The 24,468-nt window shown below is 51.4% G+C and overlaps 1 protein-coding gene across 7 annotated transcripts in view; it reads right to left on the reverse strand.

Annotated features, from left to right (window-relative positions):
• The window catches only part of HECTD4 (HECT domain E3 ubiquitin protein ligase 4), a 188,764-nt gene that overhangs the window by 3,177 nt on the left and 161,119 nt on the right, over nt 1-24,468 (reverse strand). For 6 of the 7 annotated variants that reach the window (XM_077875703.1, XM_077875698.1, XM_077875701.1 and 3 more), the window contains 19 exons: nt 24,185-24,390; nt 23,752-23,882; nt 23,262-23,467; nt 21,513-21,692; nt 17,621-18,927; nt 16,410-16,617; nt 14,229-14,452; nt 13,984-14,135; nt 11,995-12,101; nt 11,374-11,497; nt 9,232-9,422; nt 7,395-7,541; nt 6,461-6,580; nt 5,617-5,772; nt 4,000-4,103; nt 3,572-3,793; nt 1,644-1,810; nt 1,075-1,270; nt 323-545 (listed from right to left, as the gene is read on the reverse strand). In XM_077875703.1, coding sequence (XP_077731829.1) covers nt 323-545; nt 1,075-1,270; nt 1,644-1,810; nt 3,572-3,793; nt 4,000-4,103; nt 5,617-5,772; nt 6,461-6,580; nt 7,395-7,541; nt 9,232-9,422; nt 11,374-11,497; nt 11,995-12,101; nt 13,984-14,135; nt 14,229-14,452; nt 16,410-16,617; nt 17,621-18,927; nt 21,513-21,692; nt 23,262-23,467; nt 23,752-23,882; nt 24,185-24,390 — 4,371 coding nt within the window. The remainder of the gene's footprint in view (nt 1-322; nt 546-1,074; nt 1,271-1,643; nt 1,811-3,571; nt 3,794-3,999; nt 4,104-5,616; nt 5,773-6,460; nt 6,581-7,394; nt 7,542-9,231; nt 9,423-11,373; nt 11,498-11,994; nt 12,102-13,983; nt 14,136-14,228; nt 14,453-16,409; nt 16,618-17,620; nt 18,928-21,512; nt 21,693-23,261; nt 23,468-23,751; nt 23,883-24,184; nt 24,391-24,468) is intronic. The other variant, XM_077875697.1, reaches the window with a different exon arrangement.

The following is a 24,468-nucleotide window of genomic DNA, read 5'->3' on the forward strand; positions in this document are numbered from 1 at the left end:
CAGCTCGGGGCGGGATCTCTGGATCCGGGATCGAGTCCCACATCAGGCTCCTTGTAGGGAGCCTGCTTCTCCCTCTGCCTGTGTCTGCCGCGCTCTCTCTGTCTCTCTCATTAATAAATAAATAAAATCTTTTTTAAAAAGTTGGAAAATTTAAAAAGCTAAAAATCCAGAAATGTTTTAAGTATCAGAATATGTCAACCTTAGGCCTGTACTGACTCTTGGCCAAGGTTAGGTTTGAGAGGCACATGGCACCTGCCCCCCACCCTTCCTCCCACAGGGCCTGTGTGTCCCCACTTGGAACATGCTGAGGTGAGGCCAGTACCTGCTGTGCCATCTGGGGGGGCAATCTTCATGGGGTAGGGGGGCACGTGGGCTGTGTCAGGGCCCCCATCTTTGCAGGGGCAGGTGAATGGGATGCGCTCCTGGTTGCAGGCAAACTTGATAAACTTGCACAGCTCCTCCTGGGCAAACGTCTCTAGCGCCCCCCAGAAGAACTCAATGTGCTGATCCGTCTCCATCAGCCCCACTTGGTACATGGTGTGGGCCTGAGGAAGAAAGGCCCCCCAAGATGTGAGCAGACCCAGGACCTCCCTAGGCCAAGCCACCTGTTTGGGTGACTGCTGCCTGCACATCAGTGCGGCAGGGAGGCTCGACCAAGGTTACCCCATGGACACGGGGCGGGGCGGGGGGGGTGTGGGGCGGGGCAGGTCCTATCACCGTTCTCCCTGGGTGGGAAGTCACTCAGGCAAGGTCTTGCAGCTGGAAAGAAGGAACCCTGGGAGGCCAGGGTCCAGCCCGAGAGAAGCTGGCTGGGGCATGGATGGGGCTCTGCAAGAATGGCCTCCACCTTGGCATGTGGCTGAAGACATGGGCCTGGAGGCCAGCGATCTGGGTGTGAAGCTGACCCTGCCACATGCTCCAAGGTGACTTCTGCTAAGCTTTGGCTTACTCAACTGTGACGGGGGGTGGGCATGGCTCCCCCACACATGGGGACAGAGCACCTGGCACACAGGGAGTACCCGGGCAGGTCCCTGCTGCCAAAGCCTGACTCCCCGGCCCACCCAGGCTGCTGACCTTGAGGAACTCGAGATTGATATAAGGGAGGCCGCAGGTACGCAGCTCCATCTCCAGCGGGCTGAGTGTGGTGAGCAGCTGCAGGGGGATGATGGCGCCCAGGCCTGCTCTCACGGCCGTCACACACTCAGCGTTCTGTAGCTCCCGCAGCCGTAGGCTCCGGATGGCTGCTGCATAGATGTCCTTGTTCTCCCACCTGCAGGTGCGGGGGGAGGGGGGGCAGTGAGGGAGGGGGCCTGGTGAGGGAGAGTGCCAGGGTGGCCCCTGGGTCTCAGGGCCACACCCACCCAGCAGAGGTCCCAGACACTGGATATCCTGGTTCTGAGAACCCGGTGAACTCCTCTCCTGCCTCTGGGTGTCACCCACCTCACAGCTGGAATTTTCTTAATACAAAGTCCTTTTGTTGAACATATTCCACCCTTGCTGGCACCCCATGTCCTGCTTCACATTCCTCTAACTGGTGACATCCATCTGTCACCCGCCCCAGCCCAGGCTGCCACAGTCCAGGTGCTGCTGGGACATCCCTTCAGCCAGACTGGTCTGTCCCCACCGTGTGCACACACACTCACGCCACAGGGATGTGCCGGCCACGGCTGCACAGCTCCACCTCCTCGCCCGTCATGGTCAGGTAGGTAAACCTGCAGCATGGCTTGTTGGGGCCCTCAGGGCTCTCGGTGGCCAGGTGCTGAGAGGCAATCTCGGCACACAGGGCCTCTAGCTCAGTCTCGTCGTTGATCTGGAGGGCAGAGGAAGACTGAGGCTAACTGCCTGGCCCTCCCAAGGTCCCCTGGAAGATGGAACTCCAGTCTCCAGTTGGGTAAATGCCAGGCACTATATGGACAGGGACTACCCTCGGTCATTAGGAAGGTGCACATGGCACAGGCCTGCCCAATCAGAGTTGCCATGAATTCAGGGTTGGGTATGTGGCCGAGGCCTGGCTAATGAGACCCAAATTGCACGGGTTTTTTCTGTTACCATTTGGAAGCAGCAGCCTTCTTTCACTGGTGTGGATGTGACTGTAAGATGGTACATCTTGTACTATTGGGGGCCATATTGAAACTAATTACTGATAATGCCATTCAGCCTTGCCTGAAGCCAAATCTATCCATATTTAGTTTTAAAAGCAAATCATTTTAAAAACCAAAATTAGGGTCCAAAAGACATTGATGTGCATGCTGGGCTACCGAGGAGATGGTTGGATCTGGCCCAGAGGAGAGTAGACCTGTGAAGGCTACAGGCACAAATGCCCAAAATTCAGAATATTTCTTCTTGGTTCGTGTGCCTCAATCCTGATACAGTTTGCTATCCCAGCACCCTCTGAGGCTCTGCCCAACCCCTTCAGAAAGGCCTTGGCTGGACTTCCTGGATGCTGTCTCAGATCCCCTGTGTGCCCCAGGCCCTTGCTGCTACCCACAGCACTGGGAGGACTTCTCAAAGCAGTGCCTGGCGGAGACTCATAGATCCCCAGCCCATGGGGGCCATACTGCTTTGACTTTAGACAACTCACTGTCATCCCCGTTTCTGCTGAGAAGCCAACCATTGATCCAAAAGCCTGGCTTTGGTGCTCCCTTGTGCTGGCTGATCTCAAGTGGTGGCTGAGGGGGACAGCAGAGCACCTGGCAAAAAGGCCTCCTTCGGCTGAGGCTCTGTTGAGAGCAGGCTACAGCCAGGCCTCAGACACAGTCTCCTCCCATGAACACAGGCAGTTGGCCTTCAAGGGGAGGGCTGGGGCAGAGGTGCCCCCACACCCTGTCTCTAACTTGAGGAGGCTTTTTAGCTGGACAGGCCTAGATTCCACTGGTGGCTCTGTTCCCAGCCAGCTCTCTCTGAGCCTCCCTCCCTTCTGGCCTCATCATGAGGACATGTACACACAGCCCTCCGTTACAGGGCCTCACATACCAGGTGAGAGCCCAGAGCCTGACCCACGGCAGGCCCCCATGACTGCGGACCAGCTGGCAGGCGGAGCACTGAGCACACAGCCCCTCGGGGGCTGGTCTGTGTGTGCAGACAGCTGTGCTCTCGCTATCTCTGTGTGTCTCAAGCACAAGGAGGAGGAGGGCCATGTTCCCAACCCCTTCCCCAGCCAATCTCAGGTGACCCCAAGAGCCAATCTGGGCTCTGAGGCCCTGAAACCAAGTTCTTAAAAGCGAAAGTGGGTCTGCCAGTAGTAGTTCCCCTCCCAGACCTCCGCCAGTCAGCTGCCGGGAACCCTTCACCCCTGTGTCTTTGGAAGGCCTGTCATGGCATGTCAGTCACTCCTACTCCACCACTATAAAACAGGAAAAGAAGCCAGAGGGGCTTCTGTCCCTATGACATAAGCTGGCAGAGATGGCTCAGGCTCCTTTCTGTTCTTTGAGAGATCCCCATCGGTCTTCAGGCAGAAGGCTGGGCTCCTGCGGCACAGAGGACCAGGGGACAGCGGGCTGCAGAGGCAGTAGTGAGCCCGGGGGACACTGCTCTGGAGCTCTGCTGTCCCCAGAATGTACTATGCACTTACACTCTCAAATTTCTTGACGTAATTGTAGGTGAGTATGTCTGCTTCCTGTAGGTCTTGCTCAGGGTCCAGGGGCTCCCCCACCAAGGTCTTCCAGAAGGAGGGCAGGAGGTCCAGGGGAAGAGGGACATCTGCTCGAATTGCAATCCCCAGCAACTGGCCCAGGAAGTGCAGCAGCTGCTCCTCCCCATAGGTGATGGGGCTAGGGGTCAGGATGTACTTGCCCTGTGAATGGAAGCAGAGGCAAGGTGACTGACCAGAGCTCCCACCCGGGAACAGGAGTCTCCAATAGGCAGCAGGAAAGCACCGCCAGCTCACGCCCCTGAGCCAGAGCCCTCCTGCTGGTGCAGTGAGAGAACACAGGGCCGATGGCGACACACACCCAAACCGGGGCCACTACCCCACAGCTGCCCGGGCCTCGGGCAGCTTACCTTGTTCTTGTTGACAGCGGAGCTGGGGCACAGCAGCAGAAGCGACAGCGAGGAGCTCTGCAGCTCTTTACACACCTGCCACAGGAAGTGCCTGAAAGAGCCACCTGTGGGACAGAGGGGGTCCCTCAGCATCGAGACCCTCGCAGCCCAGCCTGCCCGCAGGCCCCATCCCCAGCTGGACCTGGATGCAGCGGTACCAGAGGTGACAGAAAATTCACCCGAGGGTAGAGAGACTTTGGGTCAAGTCCTATGGTGCCACTTACTAGCTGGGTGGCCCCGGAAATCACTTCCTGGTGACCCAATCCATCAAACAGGAACAGTAACTGGACCTACATCCTGGGCTGGCTTCAAGGATTCAAGGAGATGAGATGCAGACCCTCAGAGGGGCCGCCTTCTGCAGCCAGAAGCTCACACTGATTTGCAGGCTTGTCTGACCGACATCTGTCACTATAGGTTGTACCAAGGACCACCCATTTTACTCAGCCCTGCACCCCACCCCCCCGCCACCCCAGTGCTCAGGATCTGCTCAGAGAGCATCTAAGTGTCTAACTGCCAGACTGATGCGGGGATGCCTACAGAGGGCAACAGGCGGCTGTGGTCCTCAGTGTTTCTAACTCCACACGTGCCTTTGGCTTTTTGGCCAACTCCTCTCTGTGGCTGGGTCTTCTCTCTCTGTGCCTCCCCCGTCAGTGCCCTAGGGGCGGAAGCTCTGAGGATAGTTGTGTGGACACATTGCTTGGTCAGAGCCAGGCAGAGGACCTGCTCAGGGACAAATTTCCTCACTCAGCTTCGGTGGGGAAGCAGATTTCTGCCTGCTGAAGTCACCAAGGGCTGGGCCGTGGAATCAGACAGACCTGGGTTTGTGCCCCAGCCACCTGCCTGACCTTGGGGAAGCTACCTGCTGGCGTGCCAGTTTCCCTATCAGTCAAGTCTCCTGTGCAGTCTTGGTGCTCCAAGGAAGGGCAGGTGTTGAGGGTGGGCCTGACATACTCTGTGTACTCAGTGGGTAAGAGCACTGAGAGGACTGGAGGCCCTGCCAGTACGGGATGCAAGGATGCGAATGGGGATGGGAGATGGAGTTGCCCCAACGGCCATCGTTCCCACTGCGTCTGGCTGAAGAACTGGGTCTCTTCTCTCATCCAGAGTGGGAAGTATTTCCTGAATGTCTGGGGCTCACTAAGCATGGCTTAAAGGGTCACCAGGGAGCATTTTCTGATGTTATCCCTCATCACCACACGGGGAAATGACAGAAGGGCTCCCCCAGCACCCTGTCTCTCACGGGACACACAGGGCCCAGCTGAACCCTGAGCTTAGGGGATGAGGCTAACCTGCACTGATGGCATCTCTATGGTTGCCCCTCAGCACTGATCAGAGGTGCGGTCCCTGAGCCCAGGTGATGCTGGGCTGAAGTCCCTGGCAAGCGCTGGTTCCCACCCAGGCCGGGGCAAGTCCCTGGGGGCTGGGGCTGGAGGGCCTGGACAGGCTGGTGGCTCTGGGGCCAGTCCTGGTTTCTGTGCCGCAGACTAAAGTGCCCAGGTATGCTCACACTCTCAAGAAAAAGCCCCCCTCCCCCTGCCCCTAACTGGCTGCAAGGAGCCGGCCAAGGGCTACACTCACTGGTGCCGTGGACCTCCTCCCCAGTAAAGCGGATGTTGAAGGCGTAGGTGGGGTCGCCACCACTAGCCAGCTTCACACAAAGCTGAGATGACGACACCGAGGCCAGCTGCCGGGCAGCCTGGCAGAAGTACGAGTTTTCCGAAGCTCTGATCTCCCCTGCAAAGAGACAGGAACCAGGGAAACCCTTCCAGCACTGTCATCTGCTCTAACACCCAGGACAGATGCTCCCCAGGCCTATGCCTACTTCTTGGCCCTTTCCCTGCCCCTGCTCCAGCCACCCTGCCTTCTCTCTGTTCCTGGAGTATCTTCTAAGCCTCAGGCACGTGGCTCCCAGACTCCTCTCTATCCCTAGGGGAGCACCCCGCACCCAGGTCCATGCTCTTCTCTCACTTCCTGTGTGTGCCCTCCATGCTGTGTGTGTGTTCACATGCCATGGCCACCGCCCGGCTGCCTCCTCAGGAGCCACTGCCCCCTCTCATTTGATGCCGGGACCCCAGCTCTAGCAAATCCATGGTCAACCAGAACAAATCTCCACATCCCACCCGCCCCCCACCGTTAGCTGTGGCCCCGTGCCAGCTCTCCAGTGAGCCGTGCAGGAGAGGCGAAGCTCCAGGATGTGGAGAGCTCCTTCTGCCTCCCTCCTTCCTCTTGTGCCCAGGATGCAGGCTCACCAGGGGACCCTGAAGGTGGGAGCCACGTGCTGGGACACTCAGAGGAGGAGGACAGAAGCAGCCAGATGAATGTCTGGACTCCCTTCTACAGGCCTCTTTCATGTGCAACAAATCAACTGCATCTTTTGTTCAACCATGGCCACTCTGCATTTTCTTGCTCTGCATAATCTTACCTCCCACGATTTCCAGTGGGTCCAGAGTGATCTCGGGGGCCGCATGGTCAGCCGTCCTCTGCACTGTGGCATTCAGGACCCGATTCATGACGGTCACCTTCGTGTCGTAAAAGATCAGCCCTGAAGGGAGTAATGTGGGCCAGAGGCTCAGATGCGGCTGCCTGCCTGCCTTCCTTGTCGTGCCCAAGGCCTGGCGGAGGACATGCTGCCCCTCTGGGCTGACTGGGGTCTCCTGGGACGCCCATCAGGTCCCTGACTTTCTGGGGACACTTTGTCAGTACTGGCCCAAATGGTAGCACATAAGCCCCAGACTGTCATGCCCAGGAAGCACCTTGCTGGCAGAAATACATAAAGTACAAGGAGGCTTGTTGTAGCATTTTCTGAAGTGGTGAAAAATAAAACCCCAGAAGATGAAGGTGCAGAACATAACATAGGCTAGGATATCATCCACTTTCGATTTTTAAAAGTATCATGTGTGTCTATTTGTATGTGAACAGGAAAATCTGAAAGGACAGATACTCAGCTATTGATGATGATCATCTCTGGGATGCAGAGGGCAGACAGTGAATCAGAGCCACTGCTTTTTTTTTTTTTTTTTTTTTTTTTTTAAGTAGGCTCCAATGTGGGGCTTGAACTCATGGCCCTGCGATCAAGACCTAAACTGAGATTAAGAGCTGGACACTTAACCGACCAATTTAAGTCAGCTCTACACCCAATGTGGGGCTTGAACTCACAACCCCAAGATAGTCACATGCTCTTCTTACAGAGCCAGCTAGGCGCCCCTGCAAACTTTAGTAAATTTAATTTTTCAGAGATTAACTGAAGTCACCACTCCGGGCTCTGTTAATCCGGGCCCATGTATGTTACATGTAGGGAGAGGGTCCTCCTAGGCTGGTAACTGTGGGGTGTGGTGCTGGCGGGCGCAGGTGCTGACCTTTGGCCTCCTTCAGCAGGGCTGCGATGCTGTGGGCATACATGGGTGTCTGGCGCAGCTCCACCAGGGGCAGGAAGAAGGTCTCCAGCGTGGTGTTCAGGGACTGGAGCAGGGCGAAGCGCAGGCGCAGGCTCTCGATGGGCACATCTGCAGAGCATGAGGGGCAGTCAGGCTGAGACTCTTGGATTGTGAAAAAACTCAGGTCACCCTTGTCATTGGAGGTAGGGGTGGGCAGGAATCCTGCAGGGGATTTTATCCCTCGACCCACAGATGCTGTGAGTGACTCCCAATCTGTCTGAGCCCGTGCCAAGCAGAAACAAAGGGTGAGGCCCAGGCTGGCCATGCAGGAGGCCTTCAGCTCTCAGGGATTCCAATGGCCCCCTGAGCCTGTCTTTAGGCTTATGCCAGGGCTGCATCCTATGCTATTTTTAACTATCAATTTTGAAATAATTAGACTTCTAGTTACTTGCAAAAATAGTACACAGTCCTGTGCATCTTTCTTTCATCAGCTTCCCCTAAGGCAACATCATAGGTCAAGACCAGGACATTGAGACACAGGAACACTGTCTTGTTTTGCCTCACATTTGTCTACCTTCCAGCTGTGAGAGACAGACAATGGAACAATTTCTTGCCCATGTCTATCTTCCAAGTATCTGGAAGAGAGCAAAGGGCCAGGACTTGTGGCCAAGCAAGGGTGAACAGACTCAAAAGCTGCCCATGGTAAGCGTGCACAGGCACAGAAACTGGTCCGGGGATCATGGTCAACATGTTGTAACAAGGGTCACCTTCCAGGGATGGATTTATGGAGAATATTTGTTTTTGGGTGTGCACGTGTGTGTGCAGGCACATTCCTAGCTTTTTATTTTTTTTAAGATTTTATTTATTAATGAGAGACAGAAAGAGAGAGAGAGAAAGAGAGAGAGACAGAAACACAGGCAGAGGGAGAAGCAGGCTCCATGCAGGGAGCCTGATGTGGGACTCGATCCTGGGTCTCCAGGACCAGGCCCTAGGCTGAAGGCAGGCGCTAAACCACTGAACCACCCGGGCTGCCCAACATTCCTAGCTTTTATTTTATTTTTTAAATAATAAATTTATTTTTTATTGGTGTTCAATTTGCCAACATACAGAATAACAACCAGTGCTCATCCCGTCAAGTGCCCCCCTCAGTGCCCGCCACCCGGTCACCCCCACCCCCCGCCCTCCTCCCCTTCCACCACCCCTAGTTCGTTTCATTCCTAGCTTTTAAAAGACATGCTGCTCTCTAGAGATCAAGGATAATGCCTCTAAGGCACGTTGCCGGCTCTGGTCCCTGCTCCCTCCCAACATCAGCCTGGCACTGGTGGTGGCTTCTAGGCAGGGGCCTGGGTGTGACAGCCTCCCAGCTAGCTGCATGCCTGTTTGCCACTTGCTTACAGGAACACGGAGAAGGCCTCACTCATTTAATTTAGTTGCAACAACAGCTTTGTGTCTTTCTCCCTTTTCTTTGCCCATATGGTTCATAGCAGGTGATCCTAGGACTCACTCGATGGCCACGAAAAGCACATCTAGTCTTTCTTTCTTTCTTTCCTTTTTTTTTTTAAGGATTTATTTATTTATTTATGATAGACATAGAGAGAGAGAGAGAGGCAGAGACACAGGCAAAGGAGAAGCAGGCTCCATGCCGGGAGCCCCACGTGGGACTCCAGGATCACGCCCTGGGCCAAAGGCAGGCGCCAAACCGCTGAGCCACCCAGGGATCCCACATCTAGTCTTTCTAAACCCCCTGGACTGTCGTAAGAGATGCCCCCAGGCAGCCTGGGGGCAGTCCCTGACAGCCACTTCCCCAGGACCCACATACTCAAGAGACAGGCCACTCTGGGGTCGGCGGCATCTGCAGGATCCAGATACACCTCATGGGGGTGGAGCCGTGCGGGTGTGATGGCAAGGTGGCGGCACAGCCGGTTGACGTACTGCACGAGCGCCACATCCATCTCCAGGGTCCATTTCCTTGATGCTTTGTGTGCATGTCGGACGTCGATGCAGGCACACCTGGGGCCGGGCAAGAAGGGCGAGGTGGGGCAGTGGCCACGTTCCAGCTCCCGACAGGTGTCTGGAACAGAGCCTCGCTTCATGGCAGGTTTCTTGGTGCTGGACCAAGGTGTTGACAGCCCCTGCGAAGGGAGGAGCTCCCCCACACCGCCCGGAGAAGCCAGCACAGTAGGCCTAAAGGGAGGAGTGGTGCCACCTCCCCAGGCTCTGGCCACATGCATCCATGTGGGCCTCCCTCCTGCATGTGGGCAGAGGGCAGACGGCTCAGGATGGGGCTCTAGAGTCCTTGGGTTGAAATCTAGGCTGCCTGGTGACCTGGGCCACCAAGGTGGCTGCTTTCAGAGCCCGGGTTTCCTCCCCTGGGAAATGGAGCTAGGGGGCAGCTTGGCCTTGTGTGCTGTCCCCAGAGGTGGCTGAAGGTGCCAGCCACTGGTCTCACTGAAGCCACGACCCTCAGCAGAGGTCTTATGTGAACCTACTTCTAAATACTGAAAAAATCCAGCCCCAGAAAATGTCAGGAGACACATTTACTGAAGCTTTACAAAATGACCATCCTGGGCACAGAATCATGGGAAATCTCTGTGTCCGTGATTTTTGGTGAGTGTGCCCCCCAGAAAGGCAAGCAGGCTGGCTGGCGGGTGGATGGGTACCTCCCACTCCAGAGCCCATGGCACCTCACTAGGCTACATGCCACACGGGGTGCCCCCTGGTAGGAGGGCCTATCTTGGGGCAGTGGCACAGCTTCTTGAGACAGGTCTCCTGGGTCCTTCCCAAGGAGGGCTGAGAGAGAGACAGCTTCCTCCAGAAGGGGATCTCCCCCTCTGCAGGAGGGTCCCCTCATAACACCCTGTAAGCTGGCTGACTACAAAAGATGCCACTGGCCCTTAGACCAGGTGTGGGGTAGGGAGGAGGTGGCAGGGTGCCAGGACGGGCCCCATGGGGCCACAAACAAGCCCTCTAGCTATAACAATTGGGAATTCATTTGCAGGACAATCTGTGCCCTTCGCACTTCAAATGCATTTTCTAATCCAAAACGGGATTCTACTACTCAAAAGCCCCCAAAGTCATCTGTCTTACTGGCTTCTAAAATAAATCAGAAAACTGGACCAGGGTCAGACTCTGAGCCTTCTGTGAAAGTACAACAGGACGGTGGTGAGCAGCAAAGAAGCCCCTGAACTCTGAAAACGGATTTTAAAAGAGATGCTTCCTTTAAAAGTGATGTTCCTTCCCTGATGCCCGAAACGCACTCCTTGCTGTGCACCTGGGGGTGAGCACCTGAGTGAGGGCAGGGAGGTTTCTTCTAGTTTGTAAGTACCACGCCTGCTGCCTGCCCGGAGAAAGGAGAAACCATGTTTGGCCCTGGGGACCTGGTGAGCAGCTGCCAGGCAGGGAGGGAGAGTGAGAATGGAGACTCAGAGACAAAGCAGGACTCTGAGGAACAAAGGGTCTTTGGAATGAGAAACTATCCCCCTTAGGGACTGAAGTGTGTCTGCCCATCCCCCCAATGTGTGAAGCCCGAACCCCCAATGTGTGAGGAGATGGGGCCTTTAAAGAGCTAACTGAGGTAAAGGAGGCCCTCCTTTACCAGCAGGAGGCCGTCCTCCTCAGAGGTGGGCAGCAGTGGGGACGTGCTGCACACTGGCAAGGTCATGTGAGCACAGGGAGAAGGTGACTGTCCATAAGCCAACGAGAGGCCTCAGCAGAAACCAACCTCCAGAACTGATGCCTTGACCTCCAGAACTTCGAGAAGATGAACTTGTTGTTTAGAACAGAGTTTGTTTCCAAGTGGGTTCTAAAACCCACTTTGACAGTTACAAAAAGTTAGAAACTCAGTAGGCCTTTAGAGCAGCAGATGGAATGGTATCCAGCAGGGATTTTCTTGGGGATGCCTCTGGTGGCTGAAAACAATTTTTATGCAAGGTATCAATTGGGTAGAGGGACAACTTCTTACCTCTCAAAGTGAAGGTCATAACCACAGGATAAAATTGCCCTCCAGACACTACGGATGTCTTGCTTGGCTCGGTCAATAACAAACTTGTGAAATCCTTCCAAGGTTAGATATTTCTCCTCAGGGACTGATGGAGAAATGTTGAGAGTTAGGAGTTTGGAAGAACCTCCCACAGCAGGGACCTCGCGGAATGCCCTGGTGGCATCTCTGGGGGGGCCCAATCCACCTGTGCCCCACCTCCTGGCCCTCCAGGGTCTGTCACTGGCCTCCACCCACCACCTGAGGCCAACCACAATCCCTGACCTCATGGGGTCAGCAAGCCACAGCCTGACTTCTCCAGCTCTGCTTGGGCTTTTATGAGGCTCAAGTTCTAATGCCCAGGTAAATGCCTCCGGAAGCAAATTTCTAAGCAGATTTCCAGATCTTTACTTTCAATCGCTATCATCTACTCTTTGCCCTGGGAGCATGGTATCTTGGGAGCTATTTTGACCTCCATAAATTCATGGTCAAAGATGGCATCGAGGATGTGCCTAACCCAAAGCCCAAGGGAGCCCAGGCAAGTTGGCAGAAGCCAGGAGGCTGGTCCCAGGGGCCTGCCAGTCCAGGCCCAAGCTGCTCATTCACCTTCTTGTTTTTTGGTGGGTGACTTCTCTGGGTCCTTCTCATCTGGCTTGCTCTTTTCAGGGGACTTTGGCTTCACAGTTGGCTTCTTCTCACTTAAGGCAGTCCTGCTGTAGACCAGAGCATTGCAATCAGAATTCCTGTGTTCACACCTCATCCTGACAGAGGATGCACTGAGCCTCATACATGCATGAGTTCGGACTCCCGCAACTACAGTCCCCGGTTCCCAAAGGGCTTCTGTTCCTACCAAGAAGTTCCCTGAGCAAATCAGGAGGACAAATGGATGCTTTCACTGTGAGACATGCTTTTCATTCCTTCTACAACCTTTAGAGCTGTACTAAGAAGTAGTCACTAGCCAGATATAGCTACTTAAATTAAAAAAAAAAAAAAATACAAACTCAGTTCCTTGATCACACTGGCCACATTTCAAGTGTTCAGTAGCCACATGTGACTACTGGTGACCGCATTCAATAGCAAACAGGGAAACTGCACAGATTTCCATTGTAGAAAATTTTATTGCACTGTACTGATTTATGAGCACAATTTATGTATGATTTATTAATAAAGACACTATTTTTCTGATTCTTCAAACAATTCCTATTGGAGACTCTCACCAGGTAACGTTTTGCTACCAAAGTTTCAATTTTGACTTCTTGAGTTATTTACCTAGGTCTACAGAAAATTCTATTAAATATCTATGCATATCCATACATGAAATATTATAGAGCTATTAAAAAAAAAAAGGAGGGTTGCCTGGGTGGCTCAGTCTATTAAGTGTCTGCCTTCAGCTCAGATCATTAACCTGGGGTCCTGGGATTAAGCCCCACATCGGGATCCCTGCTTAGCAAGGAATCTCCTTCTCCCTCTCTCTCTGCCCCTACCCCCTACTCATGCTCTCGCTCAAATAATTCCCCTCTCAAAAAGGAATGAGGAAGTTCTTTTTGTGCATATATGGAATCACCTCCCAGATTAGCAGTAAATGGAAACAGCAAGGTACAGGCCACCATGTGAGGTATGGGGACATCTGGGCATGTGCCCATTTCTTGTGTATACACAGAAGAGTTCTGGAAGGCTAGGGAAGTAACACTGGCAGTCTCATGGAGAGGGACAGGGAGCCTGGAGGATTAAGGGGAAGAGGAATAGCTTTTTGCTGCATATGCTTTTGAATTCTGTACTATTTTAGCCATTTAAAATTAATTTATTCTGGGACACCTGGGTGGCTCAGCAGTTATCTGCCTTTGACTCAGGGTGTGATCCCAGGGTCTGGGATCGAGTCTCACATCGGGCTCCTGCGGAGAGCCTGCTTCTCCCTCTGCCTCTTTCTCTGTCTCTCATGAATAGATAAGTAAAATCTTTTAAAAAAAAATTTATTCTTTTGAGAGAGAGTGAGCTTCTTGGGGGGAGCACAGTAGGGGAGAGGGATAATCTTCAGCAGGCTCTACGACTAGTGTGGAGCCTGACTCCACGCTCGATCTCACCACCCTGAGGTCACAGCCTGAGCCAAAACAGAGTTGGATGCTTACCTGGCTGAGCCACTCCGGTGCCCCTTTAGCCATTTAAAATTTAAGAAAATAATATATATATGCATCAATAAAAGCTTAGGTACTTAAACTGTTAAAAGTGTTTGCTATGTGTGGGGTAGTTATATATTTTTTCAATATGCATTTTATAGTTTTTCTATAATAACTATGTATTATTTGTGTGGTTAAAAGAAGTCAGATTTCCTTTTTTAAAACAATTCTGTACATTTTGGATGGTTTATTACTTCAGACTGGTCTGCTTTTGTCTGCCTGTGTGGTCCAGATTTTACTACACTTGTGGATAGAATGAAACATGCTTTTTCAGTTGATGAAGCTGGGGACCAAAATGACAGCTGCAAAGGAGAGCCAGGGTGTCCACTCCCCAGAGGCCCAGAGAGCCTGGCAGGAAGCCTTGGAGGAGGAGGCCCTAGGTCCCTGCCCAGCCCATCTTCTGAGTTCCTCAGATGCCCACCTGACACTGTTGAGCACAGCCTTGTCCTTGGCAGGTGGCTTGGTGATGGGCCGCTTAGTGCTCACCACTTTCACGGGGTGCTGCTCTTTCCCGCCTTTGCTGTACTTGCTCTTGTCGAACTTGGGTTTTGGCACGCCATATTTCCTCAGGATCTGCAGAGCACCAAAGGGAGATAGGGGTCTCCTCAGGGTCACCTCAAGGCGTGCCCGAGGCCCAGCCTCAGCATGGTGGGGATGGGTGGCTACCTGGGTGAGCTGGTCCTCCAGCACCTTTTTGGGAGGCCGGACATTGGTGAAGAAGAGGTGGAGGAGGTTCCCTGGTGTCTGGGAGTTGATCTGCTCTTTGCTAAGATAAATGTCCGACACTTTGATGGGCTTTGCTGGTGTAAGGCTCAGCATCTGCTCTGAATGGGCACAGCTCTTAAATATCTCTGTGAGCACCTCTCTGGCACCGGGCACCAGCTTCTCACCTGTTACAAAATGGGGAGAGGACAAAACAATTCTGCCATGAACATGCCACATCATGATAAGCCCTGCAGATCTCTGTTTCTCATATACAACTCCCGTTCTGAATGTAGGTAACAGACGTTGAGTGGTGATGACAAGCTACCCACTGAAACCTGGTTTCCCCTTTCTGGGCACACACTGCAGCTGCTGTTGGGTGTGGTCCTGTGATGTGGGACGTGAACCACTCCCAGTCTGCTCTCTTCTGCGCTGACCCCCTCCACTGGCTGCCTAGAAATGACACCCCCCTGGGATGGCAGACCTCGGCACTCCCCCTGGATTCTTCCACGTGCAAGAAACACACTTCCACTGCATTTGAGCCACTGTACTCTTAGGGCTACTTATTATAGCAGTTTAATCTACCTTAACACATTTGTGATGGGCTGTTCCAAAGGAACAGAAGGATACAGAGCCTGAAAGCATTGTTGGTGCAAAGCACAAGTCGTCAAGCAAGTTTCCTATTAGAGAGTATGGTTCAAAAATGGCACAATGAGCAGGGGTGGGAAAAGAAAGTTCTCACATATAAGAAAACTGTCCACGAGCACGAGAGAAAAAAAAATTTTTTGTTCCCAAACAAGTGCTCCAGAGGATGGGCCTCAGGAATCCATCAGAACCCCATCTGATGCTTTTCGTGGCCAAAGACCCAGGTACAGGGGCTAAAATGCCTTGCTCATCACTCCCTTCTCCTTCCTGCCCCGCCCACAGGGCTTCACGGGCCCCAGGCTGAGGAGGGAGTGGACTCAGCAGGACCCTAATTTAAGAGTCTCTAGCAAAATGTGTGTGGCACCAACATGGCCAAATGACCGAGTAGAAGGTCTGACTAGAATTGGACCAGGAACTAGATCTAAATTCAGAGTCAATGTACAAAAAGGTTGGCAGAGCATTAGTTATGGCAGAAAAAGGCCTCAGACCTTATGGCAGTCATCTCCACGTGGGCTGCAGAGAGCTGAGGGGCCAAATGCATAGTAATACGAGGCTGGTGCTAAGACTGGGATGAGGAGACCCAGGTGGCCCCCACAGGTGCAAGATTCCCCAAAAATGCAGTGATCAAGATTCATATTTCAAAATGAATCAGAAAAAGAAATCAAAATTAATATATCAACAGTACTGTGCCAGGCCATATTAGAGCCTGATGTGAAAGGAATAATCAGTAATACCGATTCCATTTTTATTTAAAATTTTACTATTTAAAATAGTAAAGTCTGTTCATTTGTGGGTATTTTGTCTTGATTTTAACTTCTATAAATATTCAGTTAAAGTGTTATTTTATCGGGACAGCTGGGTGGCTCAGTGGTTGAGTGTCTGCCTTTGGCTCAAGGCGTGATCCCAGGGTCCTCGGATCAAGTCCCACATCAGGCTCCCTGCAGGGAACCTGCTTCTCCCTCTGCTTATGTCTCTGCCTTTCTCTGTCTCTCATGAATAAAACCTTTAAAAATAAATAAGTAAAATAAAATACTATTTATCTAGGGATGCCCACTTAAAAATTTTTTTTCATTTAAATTCGATTTTGTTAATATAGATATAGAGTGTATTTGTATTATCAGTTTCAGGGGCAGAATTTGCTGATTCATCAATTTCATTTACAAGACCACTTCTGAGCCCGAGGCAGGCTGTGGCACATGGTTCCTGGCGCTCTCTCAGCAGGCTGGAGCACAGCAGGCTAGAGGCAAGGGTGCCCTCATGGTCCTCAGAGCCCTGCCAGCTTCCATGAGCCAAACAGAGAACATCTGTCCCATCTCCCGAGAGCCACCCAGCATCTTCTCAATTCGGGTGGCTGCCAAAATTCCTTTCTCAGGTAGGATATTAAAAAAGTAGTAGATATTGGGTACAGAGAGAGCAGAGGACTTTGGCTCATTTTTTCCTATAAATTTAAAACTGCCCCCAAAAAAGTCTGTTAATTAAAAAAAAAATTCCATAACCCACCTTTAATTGACTTATCATTGAAATAATCCTCTAACCCTGGGCTCCCCTGAGTATCAAACAGGCTCTGATTTACTACAGACACAGTGAGAATCTCTTCTGTTGACATCTCCATCAATTCATCTTCACCATCCAAACTTGACAAACCAATCAAGTCATTATTGTTAAATAAACTTGCTCGAATTTTCTCAATTTTGGCTCGGGATCTTATCTGTGTGAACAGAGAGAAGGGTCAGGATTGGAGTAATGACCTTGCTTGCCTTCCCACCTTTCCCTGAAATCCTCTCCTGGTCTCAGTGCTGTGAGTGCTGACTCACGCGAGCTGGCCTCACTGGGAATGTCTCTGCTTCACACCAACTGCAGTAACCTGGAGGGGGACATCTCAGCCAGAAATCTCTGTTGCTAAACCCCAATCAGGTCTGCAGCTTTACTTTCATGCCCAAGGAGCTAAAGTCCACACTCAGCTCTGAGAAAGCCCCCAGGAAGAAAGTGCATATATTAAGTGATTCCAGGGAATAAACCAACCACTGGGTTCTTGAGCTCTCCTGTTAGTGCTCTGGAAGAGCAAAGCAATACCCTTTCCCTTCTAGTGCCTTCCTCATCATATCCAATAATGGGAGGACAGCTTTATTCTGAGTCTGACTCCCCTCACACAAGGGTGAAGACACAGGATATAGGATTTCCTTTTCCTTTTTTTTTTTTTTTGGATGTAGGATTTCTAAACAAGGAGGCTCAAGAAGCAGATGGGATTTTGAAGTGGAAATGTGACCTGGAAACTCAGAATCACCCAGAACAGAATGGCAAGTCTGTTCTCACAGGATCAGCTAAGATCCCTCCCGCTGATAACAATGTTTAAAACCACCTAAGGCCACTCAGATATATACCGGTGGGCCTGAGCTGGAATGCACTTGATAAAGACCATCCACTGGGAAAGGTCAGGCCCTTGAACCCCTCTGTCTCCCTCCCATACTCAGCAACAAACCACATTTACTTCATGACATCAGGCTTGAATTCACTCTTCAGAATGTGACCTCAGACACAGATAATCAACATAATAAATCATGGCGGCTTCCAAGAGCTGCCTCAGGGAGCCCTAATATCACCTATCGCTTAATCCCTTGGAAATAATACTGGGATGTTTAACAAGGCGGGGGGAGGAGGGGAATTCAAGCTGCTCATGATTTTAGTGGTTGCCAAGGCATGAGCACTGTTACCTCCACGACTGCGAAGCCTTTGATGGGGCGTGCTGCGAGGGCCTGGTTGTCCAGGGATGTGACTGTGTACATGGAGCCCATGTCTGACACAGAGGCTGTCTCCGCATTGTCCAGTGGCTCCCCCAGGCTCCCCAGGCTCCCCAGGCTGCCAGTGCTGCATAGGGAGATGTCTAGACTCTCCTGGCTGGATACCACGTGGGGCTCCAATAAGCCAGGAGGGATGGGTGGCTCGAGGCCCGAGGGCAGTGGATCCACAGAGAGGTCACTGACTGTCTGAGAAATACCCTGGGAGCTGCAGATGGAGGCCTGGCTGGTGGAAGCAGATGCGCTGATGCTCATGGCAGGGGTCAGGCTGCTGGATGTGCTGACCTCCAAACTGTCCGTGCTGGGGAAGCCAAGGGTCTTCTCTGGTTCAGCTTTTCCATCACCACCCTCAGCCTTATCCTTTGGCTTCTTGGGGTCTTCATCCTGCAGGGGGATGTAGATCTCATCTTTAAAGACCCCACCGTGGGCATTGCAGGCCTTACGGATAGCACCCCTGACGACACCCTCGTCCAGGTGGGTGGGGATTCCAGAGATCACCAGCAAGCGGCTGTGTGCGGTGGGGCCTACCAGCGCCTGGCAGGCGTCAGCGATGGCATCGCTTGTCACACCCAGCCCCTGTGGGTCCTTCCTGGTGAGGTGTCGGAGAATGATGAGCAGGGTGAGGGCTCGATGAAACCACAGCATGTCTTCTGGCTTGCTGCCCCCAATGCTGAGCATGGCAGAGTCTGACTCCACCGAGCGGGACGACTGGCGTTTCCCAGAGGATGAGGCCTTTTCCCGCTTCATCTTGACTTTCTTCCTCTTAGACAGGAGGCTGGGGCTCTGTGGTGTCTGTCCCGGGGAAGAGGACGAGGAGGACGAGGAGTCACTGAGATTTGGAGTGGTTGTTGAGGTCACCCCGCTGGCTGTGACGCTCATGTTGGTGGGCAGGGTCACTTCGGCCACTGCCAGGCAACCTTCCATGAGTGCGTGAAAGTATGTAGAGAACCTGCCTTGGTCGGTGGTCACCGCTGACCCTGAGCCTCCGCATGTGCTGCCCGAGACCCAGCTCTGGGTCTCCTCATCGTATAGCTTATGGAGCTCCGACTGCAAAGCCATCAGCATGGCCAGACAGGGGTTCAGCTGAAGGGCAATGGAGGAGGACAGGCCAGCAGGGTGCTTCCTCTGCTCCAGGGCATGCACTGTGCGCAGCAGCTCTGCCAGGAGATGGAAAACAAGCTCCTTCACGCAGGCCGCCATGTCTGTGGTCCACAGGAAGTTTCCTGAGGCAAATATAAAACAATAATAGCAGCTGTCACTTGTATGGCACTTGTTCCTTACTGAGGACTGTTCCTGGCACTGTGTTATCAATCCCTATCTCACAGATGAAAAAACAGAGGCTCAAAGAGCTGAAACCTGGTTGATGGCCCCCAGAGTCTATGGTCTTAACCCCTATGCCACATGATTGCACAGAGCTGGGTTCTATGGCTCACACCAAAAAATATTTCTTTCTTTCTCATAAGGTTTATCAAATGAGTTGGTGACAAGTCACAAGAATAGTACTTCCCAAATCATGAGATGCTTACTATTGGGGACACACAATCCAATTTTATCAGACAACCCAGAACAACAAACTGACGAGATATTCCTTTTATTTTTGTTTAAGATTTTATTTATTTATTTGAGAAAGAGAGAGAGAGAGAGAGAGAGAACGAGCAGGGAGGGAAGAAGCAGAACCCCTGCTAAGCAGGGAGCCCAACGTGTGGCTCAATCCCAGGACCCTGGGATCATGACCTGAGCCAAAGGCAGACACTTAACCAACTAAGTCACCCAGGCACCCGAAGGTATTCCTTCCTTACTCCCCTTCCAGTCCTGATTTTGTCCACAAGAAAGTCTTACTGCAGGAAGTGTATCTTTCATAGAGAATGCGCCACAGACCCAGAGCCTCTGACAGGCAACAATGGTCAAATTTCCTAATGGAAACTATTTTATAGTAAACCTTCTAATTATGGCAAAGGATACTAATTTTTCATTTAAAGTGGCAACATAAAGTTTCCTTTAAAATTAAAGTTTAAAAAAAGGAGAAAAGAGCTGATTGCCAAAAAACCAAAACAATAAATACCAACAGGCACAATTCGTAGGCATGGCAATCACATAAAGATTGTAATGAGGAGGACTGAAGTTCAGGAAACAGGGTCTAGCACAAGAAGATGGGTCACAGGTTTGTTCCAAGATCCCCTTCGTGTCAGATGTGCATCTTAAATTCACATTAAGCTGCCTGATCTCCTAGGGGTGATGCTGCTTTGTAACTTAACTGAAAATAAACTCATGCTGGTCATGCCACGTGGGGTCCCAGGAAACCATTCACAGAGAACAAGCAAGTGCCTACGGGCCTCAGGGGCACCCCTTCAGATGCTCATGTGACCTCCTCGCCATCGTCCTTCCTCTGCTTTTTGCCACCTCTGTAAGAGGACAGCCTTAGAGAGAATTATCCTCCACCCAGATTGCAAATGGCAGCCGTGAGTGGAGACTGCCCACAGACCTCTCCTTCTCATGGTGGTTTCCTGCTCACCTTCCTTGATCCTATGCCCCAAAGTATTTTAAGGAATTTGAAAGGTGCCTGGGTGGCTCAGTTGGTTAAGCATCTGCCTTCGGCTCATGTCATAAGATCCCGGGGTCCTGGGACTGAGCCCCGCATCAGGCTCCCTGCTTCTCCCTCTCGCTCTGCCACTCCCCCTGCTTGTGCTGTCTCCCTCTCTGTCAAATAAATAAAATCTTACCAAAAAAAAAAATTTAGTTGCCAACATTGAAAAACTGGGAAATTCACATCAATATCTACATTACTGGCTTTTCTTGAAATAAAATATAATAATAGCTGGCAGGATCGGGGTCACCTTCTCATGTAGCAATGAGTGACAGGGCTCAGAGACTGGCAGAGCATGAGGTGCTCTGGCCCACTCTCATGTCCCCCACTGACATCATCTGTCTGACCCCTGAGGGCATGCAAGAGGACTTTTTCCCTCCTACATCATAAATAATTTCAAAAGTATAGGGAAGTTGAGCTACTTATACAGTAAACACCTGTGCATACACCACCAGGTTCTCCCAGTAACACTCTGCAGTATTTGCTCTTATGTAGCTACCTATCTACCCCTCTATTCACCCAGAAACTCATCTGGTAGTTATTTCAAAATAAGTTGCAGACGTTAGTCTGTTTTATCCCTGAACACTTAGGCAGATATATCACTAATGAAGTTCAATATTTATGTAGAATTTGAGGTGAATTTACATATGGAAAAATACACAACTCTGAAGTTTACCTTTCTATTGAATTTTACCAAAATGCAACCCCTTTTAACCTTTCAGGAACTATGAAGTTATAATGTTTGATCCTGCAACATTATTTACTCCTACACCACCTTTCATCTCCAAAGTTATGAAAATGGCACATATTCATGTTTTAAAGTATGATAAAAATAATCTAATTTTCATGATTAGTTGTCACCCCTCAAAATAATAATACCCTGCACTGTCATGTATGTAGAAGGTGAGATTGCAGGGACGTCTGTCGGGACACAGTCAGCTAAGTGTCTGACTCTCAGGGTTGTGAGATCAAGCCCTATGTTGGGCTCTGTGCAGAATCTGCTTGAGACACTCATCCCTTCCCCCTCCTATGTGCTCTCTCTCTCTCTCAAAATAAATAAATAAATCTTCAAAAAACCAAGAAGGCTAGGCTCTATATGACTGTCAACTCCATAAGCCCTTTTCAAATGACACCCACCTAACAAGAGACCACCAGTGACAAGCCCCTTCCTCAGGCACTGAGCTAGCTCTCCCAGCCCCAGTGTGGGAGGAAGGTAAGCCTTACCCAGCAGCTCCACAACTTGCAGGAGGACAGATGTGGGGATGGTGTCGGGCTCATCTTCGGATCTCCCTTCACCATCCTCTGACCTCCAGGACAGCAGCTGTTCCGTGAAGGCCATAGCCAGAGGGAACTCCAGGGGCAGAGAATGCAACACTAGCACAGCTCCAGGAGGTGGAGACACCCCTAGAAGAGAGGCCAAGGAAGAAGTCTCGTAATTGGCAGCACCTGATCAAAATAAGCCTAAGAAAGGGACCCACCAGGTGTGTGTGGAAGAACAGAGCTGGAAGGAAAGCCAACTTGCTCATCTGCTGGAGGCGAAAGGAAACATAACCCCCACATAGAGTCCGCTGCAGGTGCCGGAGAAGTCAGAGGCCATCCCTCCAAAGTCCATTTATCGGTGGAATGAGGGGACAACGGGCAGAGACGAGAATAGGGAGGATAAATACTCACTAGCTGCTTAGATACTGGCCAGCCTAATAAGTCAGCATGGAAATACTAAATCAGACCTTAAAGATGCTTCATTAGAATATTCCTGGCTTGGTAAAGGAATAATCAGCTGTTTATTAATCACCTGGATTGCAGCTGGGGTGTGGCTGCAATCCCATGAGACCAATAAACTTGTATCAGGTTACAGAGTAGACTAGCGCTACCAGACTCCTCAGCTTGGATTCTTCCTCATTACCTTGTGTCACTGCACGGCCTAAATCTGGCCAGAGATGCTACAGTGAGAGGGAAAAGACCCCAAGGCTTGACATCCACCCTCCACCACATCCTGCACCACACCCCAAGGCCCACTGCAAGCTCTGATCAGACATAAGTTAGGCCATTAGGGGTCTGGGGATCTTGGGACAAGTCAGGAGGAACCATGTTGGACTGGCCTGCATTTTGGGGTGAACGTTTATCTTGTGATAACTGGGGAGTGAGAAGATAAAGATCTTCTGCTTATTTAATTATAAAGTTTAAAGAACAGCTAGTAAAGGCAAAGCACTATAAATCAGCCCTAATGAAAAGATATCATCAAAGTGGTTTTTTGTTTGTTTTTCCCCAGAGGTCAAATAAATTTATATTTGTCTCTAATGAACATGGATCCATCCTTTCTCGTCAAACACGACAAGGAAGCGCAGTGGAAGTCTGACCAGGTTTTCCTTGCCTCCTTGTGTTCTCTCAGAAACAGTCAGCTGGCACCAGGGCGTGGGGCACACAAGCAGGGGTCAGCAGAGGGGGAGCCCCCACATAAACTTGCGCAGGCTTAGCAAAGAATGCCAGGAAGACAAGACCAACTGGGCCTGCTCCCCTGGCCACCAGGATGTTTACCTGCACCCCAGGGAGCCACCCACACCTGAGAGAATTAAATTTTAATGAACGCTGGAGGAAGGCCACTGGAATTAGGGCAGCTACATGACCACTCTGTTCAGGTCATTCCACAGAGCGCACGCTAGGAAAGGAAAGGAAAGGAAAGGAAAGGGAAGGGAAGGGGAGGGGAGGGGAGGGGAGGGGAGGGGAGGGGAGGGGAGGGGAGGGGAGGGAAGGAAATCCCCACTGAAGTCTAAGCAGCATCTGCCAGGCCTGCCCCAGGCAAGAAAATCATATTTCATCTCCTGCCCCTAAAGTACACTGTCCTGAGCACCTCTTGTTCTTTACTGGCCAGAAACTGGAACACAGCAAGGTACAAAGTCCTTTCTATTGTCAAAAAGAAGGAAAGCAAAAAATGACTTCATGCTGTTCTTATCAAGCACTAACTCAGAGACATACCTAGTTTGATGTGGACCTTGTCTGTGGAGAGGATCACAGAGGGGTACTGGTTGGCGGTAGGCGGCGGTGTAAGGCCAGTGTTGGCCGGAGACGCATCCCGTGGATAACAGACAGCCTCGATCAGGTTTAGCTGACCATTTCGCTTGACTTTGTGGCCCAGCCCGTACACGAGCACCCGCGCCCACGGCGCCTTGTACAGGGAGGAGCTGTGGAGGCGAAAGGGAGGGTCAGCAGAGCCCGGCCGCATATGCCAGGGATGAAATGGAGGGTAAGAACTGGGCATTTGGAGGTCATTTCCACCACACCTTAGAGGGTCATTCTGTATAAGGGTGAATTTCCCAAACGCGGAAATATGAGAAGAACTATAGACTATTTCAAATTAAGTACATGTGAAAGAGTAAAAACAATTTGAGTTTTTCTCCTGTCAGTTTCACCAGACTCCAGTTTTCTTTTTTCTCCCACCAGCTCTCCTGGAGAATGGGCAACTTACTCTTTACGGAATCCAGACTGACTTTCTTTGCAAGACACGACAACAAAAGCCGCCCCAGGGAAATTAACATCCATGTTGACTTTGGACTCCGAAATTGGGAACTCTTCAGAGGGGAACTGCTCAGGTGCTGTCTGCAAAGAGAGTTAACAAGGAAAGCCATGGGCTACACACAAGAGAGCGTATCATCCTCCCCAACTCCCAGGCAAAGGATGGAGCCAATGCATATGCAGTCACAGGCTCAGTGGGACAAGAAAGCCCTCGGGGAGAAAGGCCACTATGGATGGGACAAGGGAGAAAGCCTTGAGGAAAAGGAGACTGGTTTGGGGAGGGGGCAGATTTGGGGAAGAGAGAGTGTTATTTTTAGTAAGCCAATAAGACTTCTGATTAAGAATTATAACCCCAATTCAGGGAACTTAGAGCTTTAGACTTCTACCTGGAGGAAGGAGCAGATCTGTTTCGTCAGCTCCAACAGGCTCTCCTCACCCTGATGCAGAGTCCGGGTGATGGCCACATTGAGCCACTCTCTTACTGTCTGGGAGCTGCCCTGGTAGAAGAGGTCTGTGGCTGAGCAGTTCTGGGAGTGGACGCAATGGTGCAGAGACTGTGCCAAGAGGATGGAGCTGGAGCTGATGGTGCCATCTGGGGTCAGGGAAGAAAATCTAAGTTCACCAGAACAGAAGCCAATGGCGGGTAGAGCCTGGGTAACAATGAGCAGCC

This window comes from Canis aureus, chromosome 27 (genome assembly GCF_053574225.1).
Source record: "Canis aureus isolate CA01 chromosome 27, VMU_Caureus_v.1.0, whole genome shotgun sequence".
Classification (NCBI taxonomy): domain Eukaryota; kingdom Metazoa; phylum Chordata; class Mammalia; order Carnivora; family Canidae; genus Canis; species Canis aureus.